Source organism: Anser anser (assembly GCF_964211835.1).
Source record: "Anser anser genome assembly, chromosome: 8".
Taxonomy (NCBI): Eukaryota; Metazoa; Chordata; class Aves; order Anseriformes; family Anatidae; genus Anser; species Anser anser.
In genome coordinates, this window is record NC_139728.1 from 8,582,506 (window position 1) to 8,606,280 (window position 23,775).

At 42.0% G+C, this 23,775-nt stretch overlaps 1 protein-coding gene across 4 annotated transcripts in view; it reads right to left on the minus strand.

Annotated features, from left to right (window-relative positions):
• Window positions 1-23,775, minus strand: part of TEDC1 (tubulin epsilon and delta complex 1) — a 69,899-nt gene that overhangs the window by 26,270 nt on the left and 19,854 nt on the right. For all 4 annotated transcript variants that reach the window (XM_083847656.1, XM_083847655.1, XM_083847654.1 and 1 more), the window contains one exon: window positions 18,291-18,389. In XM_083847656.1, the coding sequence (XP_083703782.1) occupies window positions 18,291-18,389 (99 nt within the window). The remainder of the gene's footprint in view (window positions 1-18,290; window positions 18,390-23,775) is intronic.

The window sequence follows — 23,775 nt, forward strand, 5'->3', positions numbered from 1 at the left end:
ATTAATTATTCAAGCTACAGCTAACGTTACTTGATTTTAAAGTAGCTTTGTAACGTGGTCATGAGCTGTATGTGACTGCAGTCCAAGCATGTCTCGTGACAGCTAAAAAGGACTGAAGACTAGGAAGGGGAATTTTTCATTTTAAGCCTTAAAAAAAAAAAAAGGAAAAGCTTAGGAAAAAAGCCACATGCCACTTGCTTTCCCACCACAACTGAAAGAACACGGTTCTGTAAATGACCTGCTGGAGTTAACTGACCTTAACAGCAATCAAAGCTCCCTGCGCAGTCTCCTAAGCTAAGGACTTTCAGGATCTTTTGTTTGTTTTTTCTAAACTGTGCCATTAGTCATGCAATACCCAACCAGCTCACTGGAAAGCAGCCATCTGGCTCACTTACCTATTGCATCCTCACCTTTCACTAAGATACTACCATCTCAGAAATATCAGGCCAACAACCCTGCGCCAGGTTGTTGCAGCCATAAATCTGTAATGGGATGACTACACTGCTGATTTGAGGGGGACGGCTTTCAATCTAGCTGGAAAGCTCTGTGACAGTGTTAAGCAGCCCGCAATATCCAACGTTTTAGTTTCTGCCCCAGGACTGGATGGCACTGCTCCCTGATGGCATATCCCATATCCCATGCCATTCTTTTTACAGGTTTTGCAAGACCCTGATGTTACTGCAGCACAGAGAATAAAGCATAACACAATAAAAACCAATGTTGTACAAATATCCTTGAAATACCTTATCAAAACCATAAAAGTGTTTGACGTGGGGAGGGACGTCAGACTGCATATTGCATGCCATTAATTTGGCACAAGGACAGTCCCCGCGTGACCCAGGCATGACTGGCTTTCACCCGCACTTGGCAAATGAACAGCTTTCTGCCAGCCAGCCTCTTTCCCCCAAGCCTCATCCTTTACTCAAGCTTCTAATGAGCATTTTTTGTTCTTTAACTAAACGAAGCATTTTGCAAATTTGAGGTCAATGGCACACGTTTTCTTGGTACCAATAACAGCTCACACAGATGCATCGATGAGCAGTTCCACTCCTGCTGCTCTGTAAGCACCTCAAAATGCAAGATGAATTCACAAACTGCAGCTAAAGCTGTCTCATTTTCACTGACCTGAGGACCCAGATGTTATCATCCCTCCTAATGAAATTTAAAGATAACATCTGCAGAAGACCACTGATTTTGTCTCATGAACAAAGTGAAGCAGTAAGTCAAAAATGTGCCTCACACAATTATCTAAATGATGCTTAGGGATAGCGTATGAAAATTGTCTCCCTCCACACAATTAAGACAAAAGCAATCTCCTTTTTTTTTTCTGGATGAAGTCACTGCTCTAAAATACTTACACTGAGAGAAAAGGTAATGACAAATTCAAATTGCAAATGTCTGTGGAGAAGTGACTCCGTAATGAACACAGAGAAAATGCTCTGCAGTAACAACTTCTCTAAACCATTGTAAGGAATCCATCAGTGGTGCGAACGACTTGCAGGCAACAGCTTTTCCGTAGAGGCTAAACTGTGCTTAACTGAGATGCTTCAGAGCGCTCTGCCAGGAAAGCGCAGAGCCATACAGATGAAAACGAGCGGTGTACAGAACATGCCAGCATCCCCTGAAGTGCAGGTGGGAGCTCCGAAGACAAACCCTCGGCATCCAACCCAGCCCAAGGACCTTTGGGAAACTGAGCTGCAAGAGACAGAGGTAACGGTATCCTCCCGGTGGTTTTGGATACTCAGCAATAGGCCCAAAATCCTCCTTGGTAACCACAGCTCTAACTTGCACCAAAAGTCATTATTTAAACGTATCTGAAATTACTTTTTCTGTTGAGATATTAATCTTTTTCGTATTATTTACGAGCATATTGCTGAATTCATTGATGCCTGCAGACTGTTACAGAAATCAATATTTAATAATTTGCAGCATAATGCACCCTGTTCATAGGCTAATTTCCAGAGAGCTCCCCGCAACAAGCATTTCATCTCCAATGCCCACAGACCATAATTCAACTATCATACCACTGCAAAAAGTATTTTTAATCAAAAATTGCTTTGTCTAAATATTCAGAAAGTCATCCCATTGTTAGAAACACACACGCAAAACAAGCTTTCAACAATAAATTATGTTTCTTGGCTCAGAGACAACAGACTGCTGATTCATCACCTATTCACGCGTGACTGTAGACAGACAACTTGCATTGGGCTCCAGCTCGCTGCAAACCTCACTCCAAATGCCAACATCTCTCAAGGATGACTCAGGGCTCAAGACAGAGCTGGAATATGCCAGGTTTTGGAAGCCTGGTATGAAAGCTTATATGGGGAAGGTATCAAAAGATCGTTTCATGCTTCTGTTTAAAATGGAAATGGTTTTATTCAACTTGAATTTTGGAAAACTGAATACTATTTCTGAATAACTAAGAACTGTGAGAGAAAATAAGAAGTTCCTTCCCAAGAATGCAAGAAAAGGGTGAACGCTCTTGGTAAAGGCAGATGCACCTAACCAAATACCAGATGAAAAAAATAAAATACAGCCCAGCTTCATCCCCTATGCTTCCCATACGAAACTCCCTTACCAGAAATAAGCAAACCTAGACAAGCGAGAGCCCCTCAGCAGGCAGGCTGTTAGGTGGATAACATTTTGTTTAGGACAGCACATACACCCTGCATCACACATTAGCAGGGCAAAGTTTTGGAACCCCTTCACCAAAATGCAGAGAAAATCTTGATATCGTACCCATCTCAGGCTGGGACAAAAATCAGCGCCGTAGGTGGACACACTCAGTGCTACAAGATTCAGTTCCACATTGTGATTTCTCCAGAAGCAAAGCTGGTTTAAAACATTCCATACATCCCTTGAAGGCTGAAGCTAAAATAAATAGACCTGAAAACTAGCAAGTCACGCTGCAGTACTGTGAAGTACAAGGAGCTGAGGAGCAAAAACCAACAGACCAATAGGCAGCCTCTAGCCACAAGGCAAATAAAGATCTGTTCAAGTCATTTCACAGGCAGAGAAATATTGTCGAGGGTTGAGAAAGAGCAGGAGAAATGCTGCAACCCAACTACCACGAGGCACATGGATCAGAAAGGCTCCTGGATGACAAAGGTGGGTGAGCACTTCTCCCACTGCCAGCTACGGACCCCGTAAGGGACCTTGACCAAAACTCTAATAGGATAGGGAAAGGTTCCCTGTGGCTGCAGGAGCAGGTATTTATCATCACCACTTCAGAATTGTAATGGCAGATTTTCTTTTTTCCCTGTGGTGCAAGAAAAGATCCAATTTGGATCTTCTGAAAATAAAAGTAAGTAAAATCTAAAATAGAGCAGCTTTGGATGGAGAGCATAATTCCAGATGCTAGGAAATGTGCAAAACCTCCAAAAACCTGAAATAAAAGACCTAACTTTTCCACTCAGCAGCACCAGTTTTATACCACCACGGCTTGAACTTCAATTGAGTTATCTCAGTTTTACATTGCTGAGAGCAGGGAATCAAACCACTAGTTAGAAACTTAAGTGACAACGATCATCATTATAAAACATAATTGCTATTTGTGGACGGATTTAGAAAACATCTGTTTAAAATGAAACTGAAAGAAAATGGGATTTAGAGCAAACAAAATGAGGCATTTGGCACACAAAAATTGCACATTTCACATTGATAGGCAATGAACTAGGAGGTACTAACAGTGGCAATCACTTGCAGGGGAGCAGGTCAATGAATGGACCACTTTGCATTTTTCCCTGAGGATATGGCACATATTAAACACCCGGCAAAAAGATCAGGAAAAAAGATTGAAGTGCAGGTTTTATACTTTAACAGCCAAGATCAAGATGAATGAGAATAGAAGTACACGTTTTCTTCCCCAAAGGTATTTTTGATTTTGGGCATGTAACTTTGCATACCTGAGCAGCCAAGTTTCCAGGCAGTACTAAGTACCTTTACTGGAACGGAAGGTCAGTTGAAGCACATTCAGCGGGTACCAAAAATCACAATTTACTTTAAGAAATGTCAGCCAGAGGATTTCAAAGGACAACATCAAATTATATCACAGTACTGCTTGACAGCTGTTCATATTGTACTGCTATCCAGTACCCCCACATAGCTGGTATCAAAGAAAGACCATTACTCATCTGATTTTATTCAGACTGTTTCTGTACATAGAAGAAAGCATTATCCATATTCAGCTTTTTCTTTTTTTCTTCCCCCTGTATACTTGCCCATTTTACTGTATTTTTAACAGACCACAAAAATGCATGCAGAAATAGAAACGAGTCATTTCTAAACCACTTTTTAAACTCATTTAAATTCAATAAATTCAGAACTGAATGCTACATTTCTGAACAGTTCTGATATCCCCATTTCTCCATTATGTTCCCACACTGGATGTTACTACCCCATGCAGAAGAGCATGTCCCATTTGTGCGTGTGGTAGCTATCAGTGCTATCGTCAACAGGGAAATTTAGCTTTTTGGTTTCACCCTCTCCCCTTTATTACCCCATCTATCTTTGCCATCAGTTTATTATGTCTGTGTCCTTCCTTAAGATCCTTATCCTGCGTTTGGCAGTGAATAGACAAAAATGCTATCCTTGCATAAAGCTGAAGAAATGGCTTTTTAAAACCACTTTGCATTGCCAAACACCTACTAAGCCAAGATTGGCATTTTTCCCTCCCCTCGAGCTTTCATGATTTCTCTTCAAAATAAAGGACCGTGTAGCACAAGTTCTGTACCGATGCCTCATCCTCCTGTTGGGGTTTCTCCATATGGGTTCACCTGTTCTCAGAGGGTACCATTGCTGGTCCCAAAGGGGCTCAGAGGCCAAAGTCCTTGGTGGTCCTGAACCTTGGAATGATGAGCAGCGACGACCAGGGCTCCCCCAGTTCTGCTTCAAGGGACAGCTTGTCAGGGATGGAGCTTACCAACAGACGTCCTCCGTGTCAGGGTCTGCAGCCCACAGCAGCCAAAACCCAACCTCTCGGTGCTAACCAGCATAAATGTTAAACAAAACGCAACTCTCACTCAAGGACAGGGAAAGGAACTTGAAGAATGGCCTTCACCGCTGGAGACCCAGAATTAGGACAGGATACTTGTGTTACTTAAACAACAAAAAGTTAGTTGATATGCAGATTAGCATGAGCTTATCAACTGGATATGAAATCAGTTTCTCCCAGCCTAGCTCTTCAACAAGCCATCACAGCCTATCATGCACGCAGGTATTTTCACACATCTTAATATATGCATTATTGACTAGAGAAACTACTCATTTGAAGTGCACTAGTCTCCCTTACGTCAATTGATTTCTCTTCATCTTCTCTTAACACAGTCCTTTAAGTTAAGTGACAAACATGTTTTAAAAGAACCACAACTCTGAAAACACTTGCAAAGCATGAGTACCAGCTGGTTTTATAGTTCTATTTCCTTGGTTTTAAAAAAAAAAAAAAGATACCTGCCAGTAGAACTAAGTTAAGCTAACATAATGGTCCAACTGAACATAAAGTGTAATTTTAGTAGGCTATTAAAAAATTTCTACCAGTCTCCTCCTAATCTGAGTTGCTTTCTCACCTCAAAAAAAAAAGATACATACAAAAACAGATTTCAGTTCAGTTCAGCTCTCCAGTAACAGCTCAGCTGTGAGCAAAGCCAATGGAATACATGAATTTAACTGCAGTTTGCTTGTTTAACTAGCATTACCCTAGAGAATACAATAGCCCTACTTTGCTTGACTTTCCAGGTGGGTTAGGTGTTGTTTTGAGGCAGCGGAAGCCTAGGCTGAACTAGAAGAAAGCAAAGCAGGCATTTTGCATTGAGATACCCAAGGGAGGGTACCCAACGTACCAGGCAGACTGGTCTGAATGCACCCATTTGGTCCAAGAGGGGCAACCTACGCTGAGAAAATGGGACTCTATCAGACACTTCCAGGGACATAAGCACGGCCTTAAGGTTGAGTTCTTCTGTACAGGGGACTGGAAGTGCTGGACCAGGCAGCGCTCAGTGTCCAAGATAACAGAGGTCCCAGCTAACGATCTGAAGACCATCATAGCTCGGTGGCATTTCAGGATCAGCCTTCGTTAACAGCCATACATTGGCACAAGAAGAAAGTGACAAGTCTGGAGTCCCTTTTCTGTTAGAAGCTAATAACTGGTTTCTTTTCTAGATGGAAACAGCAGCAGCAATGACTCCACAAGCATATTATAAAAACGCTCTGCACTCTAGTGGCTACTGTTAGCTTCAAGGCACAATTCAAGAGATGGGTTATGAGTTTTACAGCTCCTCACCTTAAGATTTTGTTTCCTGAGATTTAATTTGTTCCTTCAGGGCCCAGTACCTCAGTTAAGATCCTCTGGGCTGGACCACTGAGACCCTTTCAAAAGCCATCACCAAAGAATGGCAGCAAGTAAGCAACTCTGAATCCAAAGGCTCTTACCAAGGAAGGTTAAGAGACACCACAATGAAGTAGACAGCATAATTTGCTGTTAATGTGGAGGCAAGACACCTTTCACACCACACATGCCCCTGAATACCAGCTCCTCCTGACCCAGTGGCAAATGGGAATTTCCGCAAGCAGCTTACACTTCCATCAAGAAAGCATTACCCAGCACCAGCTGATGACAAAGCACCTCAACCTTGTCTCTCCAATTCATTAATTCCAGCTGCATTGTCTCAGGTAAAATTATATATTACAGTATGTCACTGTCACAGCATTCAAATTCTGTTAAGTGTGGCATAAAACAAGCAAAAGCACAAAAGCCACAATAAAACTAGGTGTCATCAGATCAGTTTTTCTGTCTGGCAATGTGTCTGTATCAGTCAATCCACACAGTGCAATTCCTACCTCAGTGCAGTACGCATCTACAGTGTTTCAGAGATACCTTCCTTTCTTACGGCGCAGGAGAGTAAGATATTGCTGCTACACAGCCCAACAATTTATGGAGTCCGTGATGAACCACTGCATCGTTTTTCAAGGACCAAGAACTCTACGGGCTTGGTCAATAAAATATACTAAGTAATAATTCATCCAAAAAAAATGGTGATGGCAACTCCAGAACTGCAGCTCTATTAACTTTTTTTTTTTGTATGGATAAGTTTAGCTGAAGGCAATATTAGTGACAAATTGCAGCCTGGGGAAATTTTCAGATCAAGGTAATAATGCCATGAGGTAGAATGATTTGCTTTAGTGTTGCTATATAATGCTGCCAGTTCTTCCAACGGGACACTAATTGCAGCCAGAGGCCACCTTGCTTAAAAAAATATCTAAAGAAATATTTTAGCACTAAAACTGTCTGGAGTAATAAAAAAAATAAAGCATCCTTCCCAAGAAGGGGCACTGGGAAAGTGAAGCCGGGTACAGAGTTCAACAACTGAATGATTCAGAGCTGAGGGTAAGAAGCAAACAAACTGCTTGTCAGCTGCCAAGTAGAACCACATAGATGGGAATAGACCTCGGGAGGTCTCTAACCCAACATCCTACTGAAAACACAATGCTCAAAGGCTCTGCCCAGGAAGATCTGAACGTCTCCAACAACGGAGATGTCTCCCTTTCTCCAGGATCTCCCCCAGAGTTCGACCATCCTCATGGCAATTTTTTCCCCTCCATCCAGCCAGAACATCTCCTGTTCCCACTTATGTCTGCTGCCCCTTCTCCTGTCCCAGAGCACCTTTGAGGAGAGCTGATCCAAAGCTACTAATTAAACAGCCAGCTCCCAGCTTGACCTCTGCAAGGGATTTTTCCACCACCAGCCTTTACTGAGCTTGCTGAGGCTCCCCTCATCCCACTTCTCCAGCCTGTCTCAGTCCCTCTGCATTGCAGCCCTGCCCTCCAGCGCATCGACTGCCATGCCCAAAATGCTCTTTATTGCCTGCAAATCAGCCCAGTTTTCCACCCCCGTTATCATCCACTTATCCAGCCCATCTCTAACCGACTTAGCTATACGGCTACAAGGATTTTCCCTTAGTGATACCCAAACACAGGCACATTCTCTGCCCCTACCTGCCTTTTTCAGAGCTCTTTAATTACGTGTTTCTGCCTCCTTCTGGGATGGGAAACTCCGCACGGCTTTGAAAGGGAACCACCAGCAGGATCTGAGGGGACTGCGGAGGTGGAAGCGCCTGTCCCAGAGCAGGCAGGACTGAACCAGCAGTAACAGCAGGCATTAGATGGGCAGGAAACCACTGACACTGCAGACAGTTGCAGGAAAGGAGGAACACAGAGGGGATTGTTTTGATCATACTTGTTCTTTGAGATTTAAAGCAGGGTTTTACTCCTACAGAGGTTTCTTTCTTTCTACAGCATGAGGAAGAGTCACTCCATACATTTCTAGCCTCTCCATCCTCCCTAAATTAACTCTCCCATGGCTACACAGTCATCCCGTCTCCTATCACCAACCTCAAACCTCCACCCTGACTTCCAGCTACTTCCTGACTCACAGATACTCCCTGCCATCTTCCAGACAAGAGCTGGAAGCCAATTTTCCACTGCTTCAGGAGGGGGCAAAACCTCCAGCATCAAGGCAACAGGGACAGCCAGGGAGGCGAGGAGAGGAAATCCTCACCCAGGACACCAGCTCCATGCTCTGCCCCAACAGGAGAGCAGACAAAGCATCCAAAGGCAAGCTCATTCATACTCAACTTCCCCCCCCCCCCCCCAAAAAAAATTATCCCTTCTAAAATTGACTCAAATTTGCCTTAGAAAGATCAATGTACATTATCTGACATTAATTGATTGTTCTTGCTTCTACGATGCCCAGCTGGCCAGAGCCTTTCACTTTCTTAAAAAGGACCAGGAACCCAGCTACAAGTAGACACTGCATAAAAGCAGCTTTGAAGCCTTCTGACCTCTAATTCTTCCTGATTTTAGATGTATGACAAGGGTTGCATCTGCTCTGCCTCATTTTTGCAAATGAATCTGATCCACCGTTTCCAACAGGGTTTAGTAACTACTATGACAAGCCACGTTTTATGTGATAAATGTCAGCAAATGAACTGAAAATTAATCGTCTGTGGAATTTCGAGAGGAAAATGACACAGCAACCTCCCCCCCCTCCTTCCATAGAGTGAGTCATTAAAATAAGGCAGAAATAAAATTCTTTGTTCTTTCCATGCAGCACAAGGTGGGCAGCACATGCTGTCACTGACAGCCTCTTTGCTCTCTTGGCACTTATTCTTTCCTTACAACAAAATGAGAGAAGGAAAAAAATGTTATCTGAATCGCCAAGTGTTCTTGATTTTATTTTTAAATTGTTTTCTCAGTAGCCACTCTCCTACTCTGTAGGAAATACATGACAACAACCAAGTCATCCCATTTGTAAAACACTATCCACTGCTGCTCCAGTAATTGTAAGGCAGGGCTTGCATGTACATAGCTGGAAGAAATAAAATACAACAGCTTTTTTCAATTTCTACAACCTCCAATGTACCAAACCTCAAGCCAACAGAGCGCTCTCTGAGAAAAGCAACAATAAATAATAAGTACCGTAGACTTTAAAGGTGATCTAGGCAGTCCCAATGCTGAACATCCTTGCACAGAAGGAAAATGTGTTTCCTAGCACATAGAGCTCATCCTCCCTGCAGGCCCTGAAGCTCTGCACATCCCCACGTGCCAAACTTCACAGAGCGCAGCCCCGCAGCAGGCACTCTGCTCCTGTCGTCACAGCACCAAAAGACCGAACTAGAGGTATGTAGAAAATAAATCTTTCAACCACTATAATCCGTGGGGGTTTAAAGCCAGTTCCTGCTTTATCCTTCAGCTTAACTGCATCAGGACACCAACAGGAGAGCAGCACCCTGCTCTGTCAGCCTATTGGCATCACTGATGCGCTCCAGAAGGCTCCTGACCCAGCTCGTTGCACAGCACCACAGAGGCTATATTTCATTTGAGTCTGCAGGTGATGCTCATATTAAATCCAACCGCACGGCCTCCATTCTTTCGTACTTGAAAAACCACCATCAAAATTCCCGTGCTTTGGATCATTCAGCTCCCTTGAGATTTGCTGCGTGAGCCTCCAGGCCTCCTGCGTTTAGGTGCTGGAGCTGGCGCTATATAATTCAGTACGTTGTAAGGTCTGCTCTCCTCTGCAATATTAATGTGTCAGCCCCCATGTTAGTTCTCAACAATCTGACAACCATGCATATAAAACGTCTAAAGTGGCTGGAACAACAACACAAAACATTAAGTAATTTAACATGGAGGGGAGAAAAAAGCATTGGCTTTGATTGACGGTGTTGTTCACAGTGCAGGGTAGCACATCTTACACTTTTAATGCACAGTCCACTAAGATAACTGCTATGGTTGGAAACTGAAGCATTCGAAGTTAAAAGCTGTCAGAATTCAAGCTACCTGAATAACATTAATTTGACCCTCCCATGGCTTTAAGGCCTAGCATTATGTGACCAAAATATTTCCCTTCATCACCTGTCTCACTGAGGTCACAGAACAGCTGGTTGCTTTTCCTTTCTTTAAATTGCATATTATTCTGCCTATTCTTCAGAGGAAAGCCACGGACATATTTGCCATACATCACTGAAATCCCATTCTGAAGGCAGAATTTCTTATCTTCTGCATAAACAAGTTATCTTTCCTAATGACCCATGTGAGATGAGAGGTTAGTATTATTGTCGTTTTACAAATGGAAAACGAAAGCAAAGAGATGAAAGTAAAACGTTTCTTTTTCTTTTGGATACCTTAACTGAGACTTCTGAGACCTGATTTCCAGAGAATTTAAAAATTATTATAAAGCACTTCATGGATACATCTGCCTAACTCAATTCAACAGCTTGCAGAGATGCTTTAGGTAGTTTTGATCAAGTTAGTTCCTGAGCCAACACAACCATGGTGTGGGGCCTCTGCTGATCAGCTCCAGTGAAGAATCGAGGCGGCTGGCTCAGGATTCAGGATGCATTAACACCACTGAATCCAGGACCCACTCTAATACTTCAGTAGAGCTGTGTGCTGTGAAGACCATTTTGGGTTAAATCTGACATTTCTAGACGACGATGCCAGCACTGCCGAAATCTTGAAGGGCTCTAAAGCAGAGGGCCTACACTAAGTTCAGAAGCAGCTACTCAACATTTCTACAAATCATATCCCTGAGCATCAAACTGGGCACATGAAAGCCAGGAAACGTCCCATCAGTGGCACACCATGCAAAGTCTAGTTTAAGTAACTTGCCTAGTGGAACTTGAACCCAGAGGCACAGAAGTACTGTGATCTTCAGGACAAAGCTCCACTGGCTTGGCCACGAAGGCTTCCTTCCTCTGGCAAGGATTCTCCTACTCTTATCACTACTTCACCTTCAGCAACCACTTTCTTCACTGTAGTTATAACTCGGAAACAAGACACTCTGCTCTAAAAATGATAAAAACAGTTCTGGGATAAGATACCATAAAAGTTACAACTGAAGAAACACTACTCATTACACCGCATCATCTTCTCTTCCCTCTAACTTGGGCTATTTATATATATATATTTTAATGTGTTTTTGAAAATTCCTCCTGCAGCATCAGAGATATCCATTGATTATCTGCAGGATCACAATCTCTAGAGATGCGGGATACACTCAGACTCCTGCGTGAACAGACTATCTAGCAGCAGCAGCAGGTTGTGCACTGCAGTACTGGTTGCCCACTCAACCATTGCTAGAGGGGGATGAAATATCTGCCTGCAGGCACGGAATTTCTCAGAATCCTGCCGGGTGCCAGACATGTAACTCAGGTCTCTACACAGACTCACCTTTGCCATTCACGCCTCTCTGCCCTAACTCTCCTCTCTGGCCCTCACCTTCATATTCAACACCTCCTGCCATAGCATCTCTTTGGTGCCTCACTTGGGTCTTTTTTCACCCAGATAACCGGAATTCGTTATCAGAACAACCATCCCCAAGGCCCTACCTAACCACAGGTGGTCCAGGGGCATCTCTTCCAGCTCCCGTCTGACTTCACTGCAGGAGAGCCAGAGCAAAGCAGCTCTGTCCATCCTGCTCCCATTTTCCTCCTCCTGTTCAGAGCCTGCAGCTGGGACTCCTGACACAGTCCGTGTTCCCAGTATTCCTCAACGTTGGAATGGTTTAGTAAAAGCAAGTTCAAGACAGGAAGAGAGAGAGGAAAACACTTAAAAGGGCAAAGCACTTGCTATTTTTATTCAAAGCACTGTGGTGAGCATAATTATGCAAATTCCAAACACTTGTCATAATTGACCTTTTCAAAACATGTATGTCCATGCGTCTAACATACAATTCATTGGTGAACCCTGAAATGTTGTAAAGGTCATCAGTTCTAGAACTTCTTCTCATTACATCACTAAAGAAATTAAGATGCACCTAGCAGCAACCACCAATGAAAACAGACTTGCTTAAGAACAGGTAAAATTTTTGAAGCATTGGTTTTAAAAAAACTTGTACCTTGAAAAAGTTCAGTAAATGGAAATGAAAAAAATACTCTTGCTACAGAATATATCAACCTTTTCGTTCTGAAAATAAAATTCAGCAATGCCAGAGTTTAAAGATTCTGGTCACCTGAAGCCCTGCAAGTGGATTTAGCAAATGGTCAGAAGCCACCAACAATTCAAACCGAGTTTATTCTGGCAGTGTGTAGAGTAACTCTAAATCTCATTGTGTGCAGATCCTTTGGGGCTTGGCTGTCTCTTCCGCCCTATTGCTCCGAGAATTGTGTCACAGACCTTTGTATTCTGCTGGGGAAGGTTGTTCTCCACCTTTCTGATCTCATTCAAAGAAACACAGCTGCTCCCCACACTGAAAATATGTTCGTGCTACAGTCTTTCTACAAAGAGCTCACACAGAGCCTAGCATAACATTTAATAAGATTAATCTCTATGAAGATTATCACAGAAAGATTTCAGAATATGCACAGAAAATACAAACAAACCACAAATGCACAAATACTCACAAACCACTATGCTATCACTCTTGAAGTTTGTCATATTTTCTATGCGGGTCCACTTGTGAAATTTCAAGTATTTTTTTTTTTCCTTTCAAGAAACTGAAGCACAATAGGTGAAGGTGTCCTTAATTAGAACAGTAGTTACAACATGAAATATAGACCCTATTCCAGGACAGAAATGACAGAACTATGGCTCTTAGCAAGGGACTGAAACAACGAACATTTAAAAAAAGCTGAGGGGCAGATCAGGAAGAGCATAACAGAAGACAACGAATCTACAACAATTTATGCCAATGAAGACAACTTGTCTTTGACGCTCAAGGTCATTTTTTCCCCAGAAAGAACAGACCTTTTTTCTGGAATTTGCATGCAGTACAAGCCTTCATCTCCTGAATTAATCTTCCACACAGCAATATCACGAACTGTAGCACAAATACTACTTTTTCCATTGGTATCTACGCTCTTTCAGAGAGATGTGTTGGTTCAAACACTTCTTTTACAACAGATAGAAGGACATCATAAAATATGAGATGGTCCCATAGCAGGCTCTTTGAAATTCAAATAAGGCTACATATCCTTCAGCCCTACCATACAAGACCATAACGGGGCTGATTACAGCAAGCACACTACATGCACTACATGCTAGCAGAGGTCTGTGTCAAATCAGTGATGGGACACAGTGTCAAGCTTCGCAGCAGGGTTTTAACTGCTTATTCTCACCTAGCGCCTGCCCGCAGCGCCTGTCACCACCAGGAACATTCCATAAAGTCCCAAACGACCGCTACAAGGACACCAAATATAGGCCGGCACACAGCAGCTGGAGTCATCCTGCCATTGTTATTCCATTTTCACCCAGGACAGTCAGCAACTTAGGATCCACTTCTGGAGATCGTGTAATACTGTAGTAATTGTTTGGTAACCAGCTGAATAACTTGCATTAGATAACTTTTACTGCTCAGCCTTTACATATATTCCAGGAGGTGGTGCTGTTACTCGGATGGAAATGGACTAACAACTTGCACACATCATGTCATCATGTTTGTGCACTGAAAACACTGGTTGATCATACCATTTAACATGCCTATGCAGACAAAATACTCCACCAGGTCAGGAGGATTTTATGCGAAGAAGTGCACAAGCCCACAGGAGCATGCACGCGATGCAAACTGAACACTCAATTTTGTGCAAAGCAACTTTTTAAATGCATTCAACATTTTTAAAAATTCAAAGCATATCAATCCCTAATGTTCCCAGTCCACATCTACTTGTTCTGAAAGGAACAGAAGCTCCTTAAGGTTTGAATTCATGAACAGCAATAAGTTATTCCTCACAGAGACTAAACCTGTTGTGTCGCCCATCTGTAACAGCCAGCTGAGACAGATGTTTTTAACAGAACCCACCCAAGAGATTTAGGGCCTACAATCAACTTATCTTACAACTTGATTATTTACCCTCTAAATGTCCTGATAAGAAATGATGGAGTCCCATCTGACGGAAGGAAGCAATATACATGGTGTTCATTGACATCTTCTACTCACACACGAACAACCCAGAAAGCAGACTAATGCTACGCCAACACCATCCTATCCCAGCCCACCCAATCTCTGCTGCATGGAGAGCTAAAGCTCACCTGAATTTTTTATGGGTGTGGAATTGACCATGCATAATGTAAACAAAGCCAGACAGGCTATTTGTTCGGTGTTATTTACTTCCTACCAAGGACCTTAGATGCTTAGGCCAAAGAAATTCCCTTTAAAACAGGTTAATAATCAACAAGTATAAGTATTTTCCATCAAATTTTGAAGCAAAATTATTAGCTATTCACACCCAAGTTCTACGGCTTTCTCTGCACATCAGTTTGGCAGACAGCTGCATTATTTATTTGCTGACACACACAGTAAATCGATCTACTGGCATTTAAAGGTGTCGTCTTTACTCATTACTATTTCAGTGACCTCTCCAACACTGCCAACATTGCACCAACGACCTGAGTTCTCACTACAACTTTTAATCTTTGCTAATCACAAAACCAGCACGACTGAATTCCACGCATGAAGGAATATAAGGAGAGAGAGAAGGAACCAAAGGAATAGGCTGATTTGCTTCAAAGTTCATTGATCTCTATACATGCTCACAGTTTGATGAGAAAGTTAATTTAATGACTCTGAAGGGCAACATACATTTTTCAAGCTCAAGGTAAAACATCACAGCTGGTGACACTGCAGTGCTGAATTAAGGTAGGTGGGCTTCGTACACAAGGAGGGGATTATATCAGATTGGGATCACAAGTCTGAAAAACTACACAATCTGTCCCACGTCACAGCCACTCACTACAGCATCTTGGGAAAGAGGGAACACATGTAGAGGACAAGAACTAACAGGAGCGTGCACACATCCCTGGAAATGGAACACCAGTTGAAATAACATCATCTCCCATTCACCAACATCTCTGGGTGGCACAGGAACCAAACAAGACAGTGACCAATGACTCAAAACTGCACATGCAGATAACCACAGCCAAGTCAAACTGCAGGAGAAGTTGGAATTTTGATCATGCCTCACTAGGGAAAAACGTAATTAAAACTATTACACTGGGAATGCTTCCAGCTCTATGAACCTGACAAAGACATTTATGATGATAAAAGAATAACAACATCCAGTAAAATCCCTGTACATAAAAACATATCAAGAGTTTTATTGTCAGAAATTCAAGGGAAGAACATTTGAACGAGTTAAAGTGAATGTGCAACTGCAATAGAAAAGGGGTAGCATGACTTTTCCATTTCATAAACGGAAATTTAGCTTCACAGCTCTGTATTCTAGCACGCTTCCCCTGTCAGAACAAACATCTCGTTTTATTGTAGGTCAGAACAACTTATATCAGGATATTTTGGATGAAAATGAACTCTTGGCTTCAATAAAACCAGTCCGATGTCCTTTCTGTGATGGCTGATTTTTGACACTTCGATCCGTTTATGCATTTCTCTCTTTGAGAGGTGCCTAACATGAGAAGGAACGTATAACACCATCCACCATTGAGGGGTGCATTACAATAAGAAATGTATATGCTTGCTCTTTCTATTGATACATGCAGCAGGTTATTATTTGAGGTGACATTAACTGAAATGTCATATTACTCAAAGAGGAAAAAAATTACTTCACAGTTTTTAGAAAAAACATTTGGCAGAGTGCTGCCATCTGCACCAATATTTGAAACCAAGCTATTCAAATATGCATAATTCACTTAATCTTATGAAGATATTTGAAAATTAGGCTTTTTACTATGTTTTCCAAAGGAGCAGCACTTTGCATACTGAGTACTGTATCCATCTGGAAAACTGGCACTTGCAATAGCCTTGCCTTTTCAAGCCCGCAACACCTTGTTATATCGGGCTCTTCATACATACCAAGCATCTGACTTCTGGAAGCTGCTTTTTGGGAAATAAGGGTAAGGGGAGACAAAAGCTACTCAAAGGATGACAGTAAGAATGTTAAGTCTCTTGAAAATATGTATACTGAAGTGTAGCGAGGACAGCCTGCAACTTCTCCTTTCATTTTAGAATCAGGCACAAAGGAATGGACTAGAGGAACCCCTTTTCTTAAATAAGTTGGAGAGCTTCAAGAAGTCACAAATTTCACAGCTGACTATGCTGACAAACAATTCCAATTTTGGACCAGTCCAAGCAGTAAGTGACATAAGAAAAGAACTTTTAACACACATGCACTAGAGCTGGAACTTGTTTGGGACCACACCTGCTAGAGCAGCAGACTCTGGAGATGGAAACTGGCCACCCACAGCTCATTTGAAGAAAACATCTGCTGTACTGCTTCTGTCCATCTCACTGACCAACCATTTTGAAGGGGTGGCTCTCATTTTATTTATTCGCTGTTTAAACTTCGGAAAGGTAGAGTGAAACTTTCCCAGATTATAACCAAGCAACACGAATGCCCACTAAAATTCCTTGACTGTACCGTCCTGTTTGAAATAAATACAGATTCTTTCTATTTTACCCTGAGCGTCTACCTTACAGGCACACCTGAAGCAGGCATCATGACTGTGTCACCAGGTATGACATCCTGCCTGCTAAATGGGATAGTCTCCCACTTCCAGATTTATGATTTTAACCCAAGAAAGGGAAGAGCAAGCAAGAAAGAAGACTTTTTGAATGATTCATTGATAGAGCTGTCAAAACCAAACCGGCTTCATTAGAGTATCATTATGCATTACTATAAAAGATCAGAGACAATTTCAGGATAAGGCTTTGGAAAAAAGTGGTTGCGAAGTTCTTCTACACAGCCTAGAAGTTTCTTGTCCCAGCCCACCAGACCCTTCTGGACACTTACTAAGCTCAAAGTCTGTAAAGTATGGGCCTCAGAGGACCGTGCTGTTGTCTGCTCTGAGCTGCTGAGCAAACCACTGAAGAAGGACTGTGAAGCAGAAAAAAAATATCTCAAGCTGACCTGGCCACTTGCTCTAGGAAAAAAACAGTATTCCAGGAAAACATTCTAAACAGCTGAACCTTTTCAAGAGGCTGGATGCAAACGGTTCATCCAAAGAATACTCAGTGATGAAAGATTAATGTGCACTTTACTTTAGGGAGTTTGAACATAAGACCATCTCCCTTCAAATCGTCTTCAAATCTACTTTCCTGAATTTCTGTGTGTGCAATATTTACAATGGCCATTTTGACTCTTAAGGTGTCAGCAGAAGGAATATCTTCCTTGAGTAAACAGATGTGAACAGACTGCAGAAACATGCCAAATACTGATTTTGCGAGGACCAAGCTTAAAATTTCAATCTGGTTTCAGTTACATATAGAAGAGCTTCCATGAACTGATTCGTAAAACAAATGCATTACATTGTACTAAAACAGGTGAATTGTACTACTACAAACAATAAATTGAAACATCTATGGTAATCAAATATTTGAGAGCAGCAGAAATATATCCTTACAGCTAAAACAGTATGCTAGGAGAAATAACGTTGCCCTAGGAGGTTCGGTCTGAACACAGAAGAAAATTCTTTTTTACTTCACAGATGACTGAACATGGAACCAGGTCAGTCACAGAAGTCACAGCAGTCGGCCTGCTGATCTAGAATGGGTTTATTCTACAATCCTTTTCTTCACTGGCACTTTCATTTCAGTCAGGTCTCTCCCCACTGTCTGTCTACCAGTTTTTGCAAAACCCAGCCTAATACCTGTCTTCTATACCCTTTCAAACAAGGGAAAAACATTTGGTGGATACAAGTTATAAGTGAGGAGACAGACAGTTCAGTAATACAAGTCTTCAATTCTGTTGGAAATGGTTAAAAGTGTTGTGAGGAGTGCAGTCTTCTGCTGAACAATGTTTGTCTAAAGCAAACTAAGTGTCCAAGTATTACAGAAAAAGCGTTACCTGCTTGTAGTTCTCCGGCTGTCTGATGAGATCCATTTCTGTGACGGAAAAATGTCCAAGGATCTGGTCCACATGACAGCCAGTAGTGAGTAAATGGATCTGGAACAGATTAAAGATATTTGTCAGTATGATGACCAGGTCAGTAACAACACTGTCAGCTGATGGCTGCACGAATGCAATGGTGACGTGAACCAGCAGTTACAAGCCCATTCCCAGTGGATAAGCACAAGTATAGCTACTACCACCACCAAAACAGACCTCTTTAAAGCATTCTGCGGGGACTCATCAGCACACTCCACAAACAGTCTGTCCAACACTATTACAAGAAACACATGCAAGAATTGCTACTGTTGTCACCACAGTAGAAGTGAAAGATTGCTCTCTTCATTATGTCTCTGAGTCTTTTTCCTTGTTTCCTTGCTACACATGCTCTTGAATGTAGCACGAAGTATAAAAACATTTACATAGATAGCAGAAGTCTTAACAGGGGTAAAGGATACCCTCAGGATAATTTGCGATTTATTCCTTTAAAGCAGGAAATGCTACCTTGTTACAGCAAGATTCTGTTTTGCTGCTATATATTCTTGGTTTTCTCTTACCGGGACCTTGTCCCAGCTGCACTGGTGATGGTATCATCAATTACTCGACGAAGAAGCTTCCCAAGTTGGTCAAGGGAACAATAAAAAGCAATCCCTCCTATACAGAGCTGATCCCTTTGTTACTGTAATAACTGCAGCTGCCAAACAAGATAGCGGTGCACATTTGTCAGACAATCGCTCATATTTCATTAATATTTCTGCCAGAAGACAGAGAATGCTTTCTGCTTTTCTTTCTTTATTTTAATATGAATTTTATCATACACTTGGGTATTGACAACTATTTTAAAGTTGACAGGCACTGGGCAATTATCAACCCTTCCCTGAAACTTAGAAATATTTTAGCATTCCTTTCCCCAAACTCACTTCTGGTGACAACCATCTGTCACATGTGCAAAGCTATGCAAGTTTAAAAATAAAAAAAGCACCTCCCCACACAATGTTCTTCCTTTCTACTCACCACTCCTCTCTGGGCTGCATTCTTGTGTAACTGCAGCAGCAAAACCCTTGGGCCCCAGCACCGGGGCTGAATTTCAACCCTTCTTCAAAGGTTTGTTGCAGCTACATTACCAGCTAAAGCCCAAAGCAAATACCCTAAAGCTGGAAACACTACCGAGACAAAAGAAATGGGTGAGAAAAGGGTGAGAGACAGGGCATGTGTAGCTGTCGCTGTAAGGAACGGGAACAGACAACAGAGGAGGCAGGTTTGATTTAACCTTACACTAACCTTCTTTGCTCCAGAGTACAGGCACGGCTCCTCAAACACCACTTCTAGGAAGCTTCCCATACCATTTCCTAAGTGCCCGTGAGCTTAGGCAATTTGCAAAGAGATGAGCTTGCCTAATCCATGTAAGAGAAGATGAAAAAGGGACTTGCTCATAGCTCACACACATGCACAAGAGGAAAAGCTTCTACTGCATTGAAGAATGCACTATTGAGATCTAAGGGCAGATTCATGTTAGGAAAACAAAGATTTTCAAATATTAAAAATCTCAAAACAGGAAGATTTATTTAACCAATGCAGACATTTACAGCAGACTCCTCACACCAAGATATAGGCGCATCCAACACCTGCAGCTCAGATCACTCAAATTACCAGTAACATGGTCAAACTCTCAGCATCAGTCTCTGCCCTGTTATTCAGAACATCAAGACTTGTCCATGCCCATTTGCTCTTTTACTATATAAGATATATAGACACCACCAATCTAATCCACTGTAATACATCTTATTTTATATTGCTCAGTTTAGAGCAGGCACAAGAAACAATTCCTTTCATTGGAGGCATTTCCCAGCACTGCTTTACATCCTTAACAGAATACAACTCTTGCTCTCACAGTTTCCAAGCACATTACGACCTTTATAGTCATTTTACCACAATCTGATAATAACAATTATGTTAAAGTCCCTCTTCTATTGTCGGGAACTCCATTTAATTTCGTTTTATTCCTACTAACCTATGCCCATAGTCCACAATCAGATATCCACCTGCTTAACAAAATTCACAACTTAATTCAGGCTAACCCTCCCCTATTTCAGCTCTAATTTCTGTCCTAGTTTTCAGTGCATGGAGGATAGCTGAAAATACCCACAGGAAATCCATCAGCTTTGCAGAAACTCCACTATTTCTTTTCACACGCTGATTGTGGCACAATGATATATTTTTTTTAAAGCCAGTTTTAAAATATTCAGGTTCTTACCTCTTTGTTTGAAACTACACAAGGCTTCTCATTCACTTTTTTTTTTTTAAGGTAAAGTGGCAATTCAAGGTCTAATAAAAAACAGCTGCTCTCCCCCATGAATTCAAGAGGGATCAAAAACCTGGCAGATATTCCACTGGTACTTGATAGAAAGAAGAAGAAATGGAACAGCAGGAGCCATGAGGCGTGCCTTAATATGGTAATTTCTCCCTCATGCTTCGATATATTTGAATGCATACCAGGTAAATAAGTACCACTGAGAATTTTGAGGGAATTATGGTAGAATTGCTCTATTATACTTTCAAAGCAGGCCAACCTGCCCATGTCGAGAAGCCATTATAATGTTATTCAACAGCTCATAGCCTCAGGCTGCAAAGCTCCTCAGCACCAGAGAGGTAAAGATTTCCCTGAGGAGGTCTCCATCCTCCAGCAGGCCACGTGTGTGTCTGTGAGCTCCAACATGCCTCCCAGGAGCTGAAGGCACTCAAGAGGAGCTCATCAGGAGGGCTGGCAAAGAGGAACAGCTAGTCTGAGCACCTAACAAGCAGTTCACACCACACTGTAGTTCCAGGGAGGCTTCCCTCCTCACTAACCCGAATTGCTTGCTGCATAACTTCATGCCATCAACCTTAAGCAGCTGCAGACAGGACAGAGAACACGGGGCTCCCAGTGATCCCATACCTCAGAGAGCAGGGTTTCAGTTACCAGCTGTGCACTTCAGAGAAAGAAGAGTCAGTTATTTTTCCATTTCACCTATTTCCCTCCTACCATTCCTCTTCCCTTTCTCCAGGCAGTACAGCACTGTTTCATTATGACATGAGTCATCACTTGTAACCTGAAAGTACACGTCCCCCATCACCCGAGCAATTCAGTATTTTTTCCACAAAATCATAGAAGAAAAATCTTCTTGTATATCTTCAGTCCAGCCTCTTGCTCTGACAAGGCCTGTTGTCAACATGTGCATGCAAGTTTTGCAAACCTTTGAGGATGGAGATAGTTCATTATCTCTGTTGACCTGCTCCAATGCTGCCCATCATCCCAAAGAGGCTTTTTCTAACATGCCTGAACCTGCCATGCTACAACCTGAGGCCCTTTTCCCTTAGTCTGTCATCTGGTACTACTGAGAACAACACAGATCCATCCTCTGTGTAACTACTTGTCATATAGCTGAAGGGAGCAATTTGCTGGTGCCTCCCACATCCAGACAACACAAGCCCAACTCCCTCAGCTTTGTCTTGGAGATCATGTTCATCTTAGCTAGTCCTTCACCATCTTGGTAGCTTCTTGTTGGATCCTCAATAAACAATTCTTATTTCCAGTAGCAATATCCATGCAATATCCAAAAACAGTGTGGCAAAGCAGTCATTTCCTGAATGAGAACATTTTCCAAGCGTGATGCATTTTTCTCAGAAAGCCCCAAATAGAGAATATGGTATTTTAGAGCCTGCGTGAGTCACAAAATGAAATCTGTGGAAGTGTCGCCACTACTTGGCAAAAACCATAGCTCATGATCAGCAGTAAATAAGACTGTTTCACTGCTGAGATACATAACCTGCTAAGTTATTAAACAGAGTAAAAGCCATAATTATCATTTTGTAGAAAAAGCCCTCTACATCTGTCAGTGTAATTAAAAATCATAGCACTCATTAGCCTTTCACATACCGTGTTTGCGGTTTCTATGAGAAAATCAACAACTTATACAGGTCATACTGGATCAGCTCAGTCTTGTAACATAAAGCAGAGTAGTTTAAAAGTTTTAAAACTAAGTTAATGCAATAGCACAGACAAAAGTTTTCTGTAAACAGTCAAAAAAATATCAATTGTTGTTTATGCAGCTGTTAAACTGTACACATGTTGTGTTTTGTGGTACCATAAAAGTTAACATTAATGTGGCACCGTAATGAAATCCCTTCCAGTCACTTTCGCCTTTCAATTTTTCTGCTTTTAATTCAGATTAAAACATAAATCAGAACTCTGCACATTATTACAGCTCTGAACAGAACTCAGTCACACATACGTATTTGACCATGCATAATATCGGTGTGTGATCACCAATGGAGGAGCTGGGCTCCCGTCCATCCTCAGGTATAGAACTGCATCATATTTAACCTGTCTCATATGTTCCTCTGACTGTACCGGTCCTAACTTCAACAAACATTTTTCCTTAGGTAGCCAGAGGGGAAAAGAGCCCAGGTTTATTGCAAAGTACAGTCCCCATAGGAGGTCATCACATGTCCCCTGTAAACAATTAGCAGTGTTGCTTAATCAGCACATCTCTTCCTTTCAGTGCCCGATCTGGACCATGAGAGAGTGTCTGTTCTTGAGGCCCCTGGTTTGACCTGCTGCTTAATTCTTTCTTGCTCTCATTAACTGCAAGCTGAGGTAGTGAGACTGCCTAATGATTTGTTACTGCCAACTACTAGCTAAGTCAGAGCACTGATGATGAGTTATGGAGATATTTGCCTCACCTACCATAAAAATCAGTGTACCCAAAATAGAGGTAGCTTTTCAAGGGGAGGAGATACCAATCATTTCATTTGAGTTTTACATCATTAAGGCATCTCTTCCAACAGCATCACTGTCTGTAATCTCAGCACAAAAGCCAAGGACTGCACCTGCACTTAAAGTGAATTGCTATCTTCCTTTCCAGCTCAGGAAAGCACATTCACAGTGGGCAACAAGAAGCAAAAGGTTACTTTGGATGCTGCACACACAGCACCTGATCTTTCCCTTGGGCTGTCAATCAGACATCTTCCCCAGCAATCAATTCATGTAAAGAACAAAATGTAACCTCATTACAGTTTTCAGCCTTGCTCTGTCACATGCAGGATTAAAGCCAAGAAGGCATCTTCATTCAAAAGCCTCTTGTTCTGATTCTGATGACTTTCTGATGTGCCTTCTTTGAGGAGAAATTTCTTAAACCTGTTTTTAGTCTCAGAAAGATTCTCTATGAAGCTTCTAGGTACAACACCAAGCTGATCCATACAATTACCTGAAAAGATGTGAATGGAGAAGGGGGGGAGGGTTGGTAGAGAAGACACCACTGAATAATTTTTAGCAATATTTTCACAACCTTTTTTTTTTTTTTTTTTTTCAAGCTTGTCTCTGCAGTCGCCACTGCTGTCAACTTTGGGCCTCCAGGTTGTTTCTATGCTAAGCAGACATGGTGCTCCCAGATATCTGCATTTC